The following is a 9,506-nucleotide window of genomic DNA, read 5'->3' as shown; positions in this document are numbered from 1 at the left end:
ACAATCCTTTCTGGAAGTGTTTGGGCGCGTTTCGTGAATCGGTGTGGGTTCTAGCTTCAGATATATTGGTATGAAGCAAGTTTGCAGACAATGTTTCGAAAACTAACATTCACAGTTAGTAGATGAACCTCAGAAATGTGCAAAATGTGTAAAATTAAAGAAATGGCGCGCTTTTAAAGAAAAACTTCGAATTTTACAAAAAATTTTTGGAATATTTTGCAATAAAAAAGGAGTTCAATGTTCTATTTATTTCATAATTTAGGTTCATATGTTAGATACTATTGCCGTGGATATGTGCAAAAAATTTGAGCGCAATTCATAAACTGGTTTTTGAATTATCAGCCGCACCAATTGTAAAAATGTGGTTCTGAGAAAAACGCGTTTAAAGTTTCAATCCTTCGCACTGAACGCGTGAATACTCGCGGCGCTAATCGGCCATGATTTCAAAAGGGCTTCGTATTTCACTTTAAAATTTTGAGACAATATTTTTAAGATGTTACACTAACATTTTGTGGGATGGTGTGGAAAATAATAATAGTTCTTTTATACATTTAATAACACACACATGTATATATATATATTTCACATTAGTTCGGAGATACAAAAGATACGCGTTACTCTGCAGCTTGAACGGAAGTGATATATCGATCGCTAATGGTAGTCTATTAACAATAAAGTCAGAAGATGGCGCTTCCTTCTTCAAGCGGGAAGAGCAAACTCCTTCAATGCTCCACTTTTGCGATTCCCACTCTAATTTTGTTGATACATCTTTCATGTGCGACATTTTTAAGTGGCTTAGTCATGATGTCGGCGGCATTTTCGTTTGACGAAACATATGATAGTGTAACTGCCTTTTTCTCTATTTCCTCTCTAACAATGTGATAAGAGATGTCTATATGTCTTGTTCGCACATTCTCTACGTGGTTTTTTGAAAAGTTTATGGCGGCTCTATTATCGCAAAACATATCGCAATTCTCTGAAAAATATTTATACAATTGTAATTCCGTTAACAACAACGTAACCAAATACACTCTTTTACTCCAGAAGCTAATGCAATGTATTCTGCTTCCATCGTGGAAGTGGATACGCATTTCTGTTTATTGCACGCCCACCGTATCGTGTTATTCCCTATTTTTACTATCAAACCTGTACAAGAATGCCTGTCATCAATATCTCCAGCCCAATCCTCGTCGCAAAAAATTTCGATTTTCGGTTTTTGATGGTAAAAAATGTAATAAATGGTAATAAATGGTGATGGTAATAATGGTAATAATGGTAATAATGGTAATAATGGTGGATGGTAATAAATGATGAACAATGTTTTTGATGGTAAAAAAGGGATGATTTAATTGACGCCGGTGATGGTCGTAGGCGAACCGTATATATTAAGGCAGAATTATTTCTTGTTCTTCTCCCGTGAATAAAGGAATTGGAACTTCACGCACCAGAATGATTTTATTCAAATCAAGACTCGCTCCTTCTTTTTAATATTCTCGCTTATATTTCGCTCTGCTACAAAAGTTGTTACAATTCTGTTCTCGCCGCTCGCTTTATAGCTAAACCTATGAGGAGAGGGGGTTCAGCGATCTACATAGCGCCACGACGGCCGATCGGTGCTATGTAGTCGATAATAGCGATTCCTGACATTACCGCCCGCCTTCGTCGAGATGACGAACGAATACAGATAGTTAGTCGCTCGTTTGCGTTTCGGGGAACAGACAAAGCTTCGCTACGGGCCGCTTTAAAGTAGTTTGCGGGGTTCGCACGAGGACGACGCGCACTTTGCCATCGGAGCCCGGGTAGACCTCTATAATCCTTCCAACTGGCCATTTGGTTGGCGGTGTGACTTCCGACGTGATTAGACAGAGATCTCCAGGCTTCACGTTTGGTTGAGGCTGAGACCATTTGCTTCGTGTCTGAAGAGTGTTAAGATATTCTGCCGCCCAGCGTCGCCAGAAATGATCCCGCATCTGCTGCACGAGCTGCCAACGAGAAAGTCGCGAAGTTTTTTCGTCGATTAGAGTGGGCTCCGGCACGGAAACGAGAGGACCTCCTATCAAAAAATGACCCGGTGTAAGAAAGTCGAAAGAATCTGTACTATCCCCAAGAGGCGCTAAAGGACGCGAATTGAGGCAAGCTTCGATCTGCGCTAAAACAGTGGTCAATTTTTCGAAAGTCAGAAGTGTATCCCCCACTACTCGCCTGAGATGAAAATTTAGCGATTTGACGGCCGCTTCCCAAATGCCCCCGAAGTGGGGAGCAGATGGGGGATTGAATTGCCACACGGTTCCTTCTTTAGCTAAGTTATTCGCGACTGTCGACCATTCGATTTGCGCATTTTGAAAGAGACGATGAAGCTCTCGTTGAGCGTCGATAAAAGTTGTTCTTTGATCGCTTCGAATAAGGGAACACATTCCTCGTCGCGATACAAAGCGCCGGTAAGCGGCAAGGAAAGCGTCTGTTGTGTAATCGGATACTAGCTCGAGATGAACCGCGCGAGAAGCTAAGCAGACAAAGACAGCTACATAGGCTTTCCGAGAACGTAAACACCGACCTGGACTAGTTTTTATAACGAACGGCCCGGCGTAGTCAATACCAGTATTAATGAATGGTCGAGACGGTCGCACGCGATCGAGAGGAAGATTACCCATTTGCTGTTCGGCAGTTTTCGCGCGCCATCGCCAACAAGTAACGCACGAAAATACGTAAGTCCGAACAGCTCGACGTCCGCAGAGGATCCAGTATCGTTCGCGAAGAAACCCCAAAGTAAGTTGTACTCCGCCATGCAAGGTTCTCGAGTGAGCTTCGCGAATGATCAGTGTAGTGAAGTGTCCCCTCTTAGGAAGAATAATGGGATGTTTTTCATTAAAGTCCAGTAGTGAGTGTTTTAATCTTCCGCCGACGCGAAGAATTCCCCTTTCGTCCAAAAAGGGGTTCAGTCTGCTCAAAGGTCCACGAGAGATAGAAGCAGACTGGTCAAGCAAAGCCCTTTCTTCTGAAAACTCTATGTTTTCTATACATCTGATTAAGGTAAGTCGCGCATTCAGTAATTCATCCACACCAATATCTGTAGTAAGCCGAGGTAAACAATTCTGTCTGTTTCTATTTCCAAAGCGAAGACACCAGCAAGTTATTCTACACAATTTATCCACAGATGAATAGCGAGATATAAACTGCTCTAAGAAGGAGGAACTAGTGACCGTGGAGCAAACTAACCTTGAGGTCCGAGCTTCCTTATCCGTGACTAAGTTCGAAAGAAGGTAATTATTTAGATCAGGATTATGTTGGGACAAAAAGGTGGGTCCCTTCCACCAAATATTACTTGACCCTAACCTTTTTCCTGAAAGACCACGAGAAGCTAAGTCGGCCGGGTTGTCTGCCGACGGAATATGACGCCAGACTGCATGAGGCATCGATGTTTGGATCTCTGACACCCGATTGGCGACGAACGTTTTCCATTTAGAAGGGTGTTGCTGAAGCCAACTGAGAACTATGGTGGAGTCAGACCAGAGATGAAGTTCACAGGTATGTAACGAAAGAGTATCTCTAACACCTTTTATAAGCCTAACCAGTAGGGTAGCTGCGCATAGTTCGAGTCTAGGCAGTGAGACTTGTTTTAAAGGAGCTACTCGCGTTTTTGCTGCCACGAGTGTCACCGTGGGAGCAGCTTCGGGATTCTGGGACAGAACCCGTATATAAATGACCGCTGCATAGGCCCTTTCGGACACGTCAGCAAATCCGTGCAATTGAAGAATGTTAGTGTTGGATGAAGTAGAAAGCCAGCAAGGTATCCGAAGCGAGGAAATAGCGCTCAACTCCGACAGGTAAGTTACCCAGAAATCCCTTTGAGGGTTGGGAAGCGGATCGTCCCAATTTAAACTCAGCAGCCAAAGTGACTGCATAAAGATTTTTGCGAGAATTACTACAGGAGCCAGAAGGCCTAGTGGGTCGAACAATCCTGAGATTCCACTAAAAACTGTCCTTTTAGTTATGCGTCCAGTAAGGTTTCGAGGTTGAGGACTGAAAATAAAGCAATCCGAGGAAGTGTTCCAACTCAAACCAAGGAGACTCGAAACTGAGTCAAAGTTGCACACTAGATTAGAAGAAGAAGCAAGGTAATCCGCTGGTAAGTTTTTTAGAAGATCGGGATTATTAGATATCCACTTTCTAAGTTTAAAGCCGCCCGCCCTTAACAATGCAATTAATTGATTACTAAGGAGAATGGCTTCTTCCAGAGTGTTAGACCCAGATACTACGTCATCGACGTAGGTGTCGTGCAAAAGACAAGAAGCTGCCAGCGGATAAGACTCTTTTTCGTCGGTACTTAACTGATGTAGAGTACGAATAGCCAGAAATAGAGCGCATGCCATGCCGTAAGTAACCGTTGAAAGTTTGTAAGCAGAGAGTTGATGTTTTTTCGTAAAATTCCTACGACCTTTTACTGAGGTAGGAAATATTTTGGGGTGTAATTGATGTAGACAGAAAAATACAAGATTTGCGATTGTGAAATATATGTAACTATTTAATTATGAATGAAAATAAAACTGTACGGACTTGAGAAAAAACGCGGGATTATAATGTTTCCCGGTTGAAGAGATGATGTTTCTCTTTGAGTTTTTAACGTATAACTAACTAACGATTTCTTTATTTGAGTACAAGAAAAGTGTGTACTTCCACCTCTTCGCCTGATCAGTCGTTTTCCTTGACCAATTGAATTTTGCACCACTGACCTATCCCTACTTCCTTGCGTCCGAAACGCGATTTGTAGGAAGTAGGAAGTGTCAGTGGAAGTGGAAGACGTAACGGTGAATGTTTAAACAAAATTTGATGGAGTTTCCGATGGGTATGGGTGCCGATTACCTGACGGGAATGACGGTCACCAGGGTCAGTTTGGCGACCCTGCGGAAACTCATGTTTATTGCACGGGCAATTGGCCGCTGAGGACTTCAAAAATCTAAAATATTCTAACTGTCGGATTAAGTAATAAACTAACTCTCAAAAACGGTCTTGTTAATTTGCGTGCAATAAACAAGCTGGCAATTTGTAGTTTGGGTACTGTCCCTGGTACAAATTGCCAACCATCTGGAGTTTGTAAAAATGTAAAATGAAATAAACATAAAGAATTATATTTCGTGCCTATGCTACGAAACAGTTGAGAATTAGGAGAATTTCGCCAAACGATTTTTTGAAACTCACAATCTGCTTGAGATACCCTAATTTGACGATACATTTTCTCAATGTCCGCCGCGAAAGCTATAGCATGTCTGCAACAGCGTAATAAAATAGAAAAAACTTCCGGCAGTAGATTTGGACCAGTACGTACCAGGTCGTTTAAAGACAGACCTGAAGTGCTTTTGTGTGAGGCGTTAAACACGACTCTAAGTTTAGTAGTCGTGCTAGTTTGACGCTACACACCATGATGAGGCAAATAATAGTTTGAATTCAGAATTTTTTGATCCATGGCACACGCTCCATGTGTCCTAGCGACTTATACTCTTTAATGAAATCGCAATATTCTATTTGTAGTGATGGATTTGAATTGAAGCGCGTTTCTAACTTCGCGAAGAAAGAGATAGCGGCTCGTTTGCTCTCACCCAGAAGAGAAGGTGAAGATTTGAATGGCAGAGACACGGTGTATCTCCCCGAAGAGTCTCGAGAATGCGTTTTCCGGAAGTGATCCTCGCACGTCTGTTCCTCGCTAGTGAGCTGATTTGAGTTGGAAGGGACTTCCTCGAGCTTCCAGAACTTGGTGAGTGTTTCGGTTAAGTCCGGATCCATTATTGAGCACTGTAAAGATATTGCCTGATGAGAGTCGGCTTTGTTATTTTGAGGGGCGAGTAAGGGTCCCGTTAATATCCACCCAAGTGAAGCTGCCTGAGCTATTGGGGTGTTTGGGGGACCTTGTATTAAACCGGACCGAATAATCTGAGCGTATATTCCCGCTCCCAGTATAACGCTTACGCGTCGGAATGATTGGAAATTCGGATCCGCCAGTTTCAACCCTTGGAGATGTGTAAGCGCGACTGGGCTAGATGAGGTTCTGTTCTGATATGCTGACAATCGAGGAAGTACGTAAGCGGTCAAATTATAAGAAGTGGATTCGTCATAACGAGAATATAAACGTAGAGAAACCCTACCTTTAGTGAAGGTCTGAGTTTTTCCAACACCGATTACCGGGATTTTGTCTGGAATTTTGGAAAGTCTCAAGATTTGAGCGACGCTTTCTTCTACCAGTGAAACTTCCGAACAAGGATCTATAAGAGCTCTGACGAGCATCCGATTTCCCTGGTCTGACTCCAACACGAGCTCCGCAGTGGCTAGAATAACTGAAATCGACTCAGACACGGAACAGGAAGTCGTCGCACAATGAATAGCCTTGCTGGAAGTGTCAGCTCGCTCTGAATTGAGACCGTTCTCCACCTCAAGATTTGGCCTGGGTACCTGCACTGAGGAAGACGAACCAGCGGCAGAAAATTGCTCAATGTTAGAATGAAGAGAGGTGTGACGCTTACCCACGCATACTTGGCAACGCTTAGTGGACTTACACGCGGTAGAAGAGTGAGGACCCAAACAGTTGTAACATAGGTGCTTTTCTGTGACCAGCTGCTTCCTCTCTCGAGGATTCATGCCCTTAAATATTGAACAAAAGAGTAATGGATGCTCCTTCTTGCAAATGGCGCATCGTTGAGTGTAGCGACAGGACGTTGACGTGGCGTGCGACCTTACGCGCGCATAGGAATTAAATGACGCTCCTTTTTCCAGCTTTGGAACTCCTGATGAACCGCTGGACGCCGACGATGGAATGGCCGAACCTTCCACTGCCTCCAGTGCTCTTACTCTTGAGATGAGGAAGGTTCTGAGCTCCTCAAATGTAGAAGGTTCGGTTGATGCCCCGACGTGAGATTCCCAAGCCATCCTGGTTTTGGGGTCCAATTTTCCAGCGATGACGAAAACCAGCCAATCGTCCCAATGCTTGACTGGCCGCTTCTAAGCTTCGAGGGCTTGAACTGAATCCGTAGTGCCGTCAACCAACCCCTTCAACTCTTGTGCGGACTCCTTCTTCATCGTAGCGTGAGATGTTAACGAAGTGAGCTGGGCGTGAATCAGGACTCGTAGATTTTGATACCTTTCGGTAATAGACCGCCAGGCGCGCTCAAAATTATCACCGGTAACCGAAATGTTTTGTAATAGCAGAGCGGGTTCACCAGATAAACTTGTTTTTAGGTAATGAAGTTTTTCGACGGGCGAGAGCGAGTCGTTGTCGATGATGAGCGATTGAAAAAGGTCCCGGAAATTCGGCCAATTATTGTATTCCCCCGCAAAAACGGGGAGCACTATTTTTGGTAAGGCTCGCAGCGACGTAGGATTTTGTGATGGAGTGCTCTTACCGGCAGAAAGTTCCTCCTGGAGATCCAGTAAAAATGCCTTTTGAGCCAGGTATGCTTCTTCCCCGATGCTGATATAGTCTTCCTGGAAGTAGAAATGATCCGATTCCTTGGAGAAGACATCTAAGAGCTCGTTGTGCGTTTCAGAAAAGGCTGTCCAGTTTTTCTCCAGAAGTTCCAGTCGAACACTGACCACCCCCTTCGTGATTTTCGCCGCTCCCATCTTTTTCATGTTTTCTACTGTAGATTTTATTCGTTTGAATAGATCAAGTTGTTTCGTAACGAATTTGTCCATTGTTTCAGACACTCCAGAAAAAAGAAAAATAGACCGTGAACCGATAGTGACTTGCAGTGTTTGTTTTTGAGCGCTGACGGTCAAGGACAACCGTTAATCCCGTTAGAAATTTAAGCCGATTAACGATTAGTATTTTAGGGATTATCTCACCTCTAATTACTCCGAAGATCCGGCTCGAAGGACCAATGTTTTTGATGGTAAAAAAGGGATGATTTAATTGACGCCGGTGATGGTCGTAGGCGAACCGTATATATTAAGGCAGAATTATTTCTTGTTCTTCTCCCGTGAATAAAGGAATTGGAACTTCACGCACCAGAATGATTTTATTCAAATCAAGACTCGCTCCTTCTTTTTAATATTCTCGCTTATATTTCGCTCTGCTACAAAAGTTGTTACAATTCTGTTCTCGCCGCTCGCTTTATAGCTAAACCTATGAGGAGAGGGGGTTCAGCGATCTACATAGCGCCACGACGGCCGATCGGTGCTATGTAGTCGATAATAGCGATTCCTAACAAATTATGTTTTAAATGTCGCTCTTTAATTAATGGCTATCGTTTCGATACTAAAATGGTACTCTAATGGTGTTTTAGCGAAAAATACATTTTCTATCCTTTTCTATCAGAGGCGAGTCTAATTCGATTTACAGCTTTCTAGTTTAAGAAAATAATCGTGGTTCCGGCCATAAGTAGTTTAGGAATGACTGATTTTACGTACATAAATTGATTTAATTAATTAATTAGTTTAATGGTCAAAAATGCCGAAAATAGAAATAGTAGCTCCATCCTTTTCTAGGATTAGCACTGATCTCAAGGATTTCGGACGTGTATTGCGGCACGTAGGCACATCATAGCGTCACGGAAATTTCCATACTAAATTACACATTTATTAGAATTAAAAATAAAATAATACATAATTTGGTTTTAATCATTCTAACTTAACATCCAATTATTGGTATGAAAAATATATTCTAAATCAGAATTATAAGATAATTATAAATGAAATATATATATATGTATCTACTCTGATTACCGACTGTTGAATTTGATAGATCGATGATCGATACGCGACATACTGTCGATAATTTGGCAACTACTGTCGGCAATTGGATATTCTAATAGGTGGGCAGAAGATTGTCGTGATGTTGGTGGTAGGGAAAAAAAACGTTTCCCCAGAGACGTTACACATATATATAAACATGAGTGACGAAGTAAAAACAACCAAACGCAATATCAAGCCTTTCGACGGCGAGAAATACAGTATATGGAAGTATAGAATTCGTGCACTATTGGCAGAAGAAGATGCTTTAACACGTTCGCGACGGGGCCTGTATTTAGTGGTCTCACCGTGAGGCGGCGCTGCTGTTCGCACTTTCTCCCGCCAGGCGGCGCTGATTTGAAATAAATCATATGGCACGTGTTTCAACATTGCTCATCTTTTGAGAATATAAGACGATCTTTTGTTTTTGTCAGAACTACAGCTCATTGTTAATAATTTAAAAAGTGTAACAAAGTTAACATTTTGATTTAATAACTGATGTAACATTTTTGCTCTAAGGTAATGTTCTTTTTAAGGTAATTACGAATGGACATTCATATGATGTTGTACATAAATTAATGAATGGCTTGTTATTTGAAAAACGAATTTTGTATACAGATAGCTATTATTCGAGTATTCCCTTAGCCAAATCACTATTACAGAGCCAAATGTACTTTTGCGGCACAGTGCAGCAAAATCGAAAATTTTTGCCGGTAGAAGCAAAAAGAAAACAAAAACGTGGTGAAATTCTGGCAATGGAGAATAGTTCAGGCATAAAATTCGTTAAGTAG

General features: G+C 42.2%; 1 protein-coding gene and 1 long non-coding RNA gene across 2 annotated transcripts; one reads left to right on the top strand and one right to left on the bottom strand.

The window, feature by feature from the left end:
- Positions 1 to 517: 517 nt before the first annotated feature.
- On the bottom strand, positions 518 to 3,413 carry LOC143266157 (uncharacterized). Its single transcript, XM_076541787.1, has 2 exons — positions 1,446 to 3,413; positions 518 to 976 (listed from the first exon to the last, which is right to left on the bottom strand). Exon 1 carries the CDS (start codon positions 3,411 to 3,413, stop codon positions 1,689 to 1,691), a length of 1,725 nt encoding a protein of 574 aa, XP_076397902.1. The 3' UTR covers positions 518 to 976; positions 1,446 to 1,688.
- A 435-nt stretch (positions 3,414 to 3,848) lies between these two features.
- Positions 3,849 to 7,671, top strand: LOC143266140 (uncharacterized). The gene is made up of 6 exons (XR_013041230.1): positions 3,849 to 4,126; positions 4,236 to 4,373; positions 5,527 to 5,749; positions 6,763 to 7,132; positions 7,225 to 7,437; positions 7,533 to 7,671. It is a non-coding gene; the product is annotated as an uncharacterized LOC143266140 (long non-coding RNA).
- Positions 7,672 to 9,506: the final 1,835 nt, after the last annotated feature.

Source organism: Megachile rotundata, unplaced genomic scaffold (genome assembly GCF_050947335.1).
Source record: "Megachile rotundata isolate GNS110a unplaced genomic scaffold, iyMegRotu1 scaffold0057, whole genome shotgun sequence".
NCBI classification, from domain to species: Eukaryota; Metazoa; Arthropoda; class Insecta; order Hymenoptera; family Megachilidae; genus Megachile; species Megachile rotundata.
Note: the sequence above shows the minus strand (reverse complement) of the source record. Positions and strands in the feature narration are given on the sequence as shown.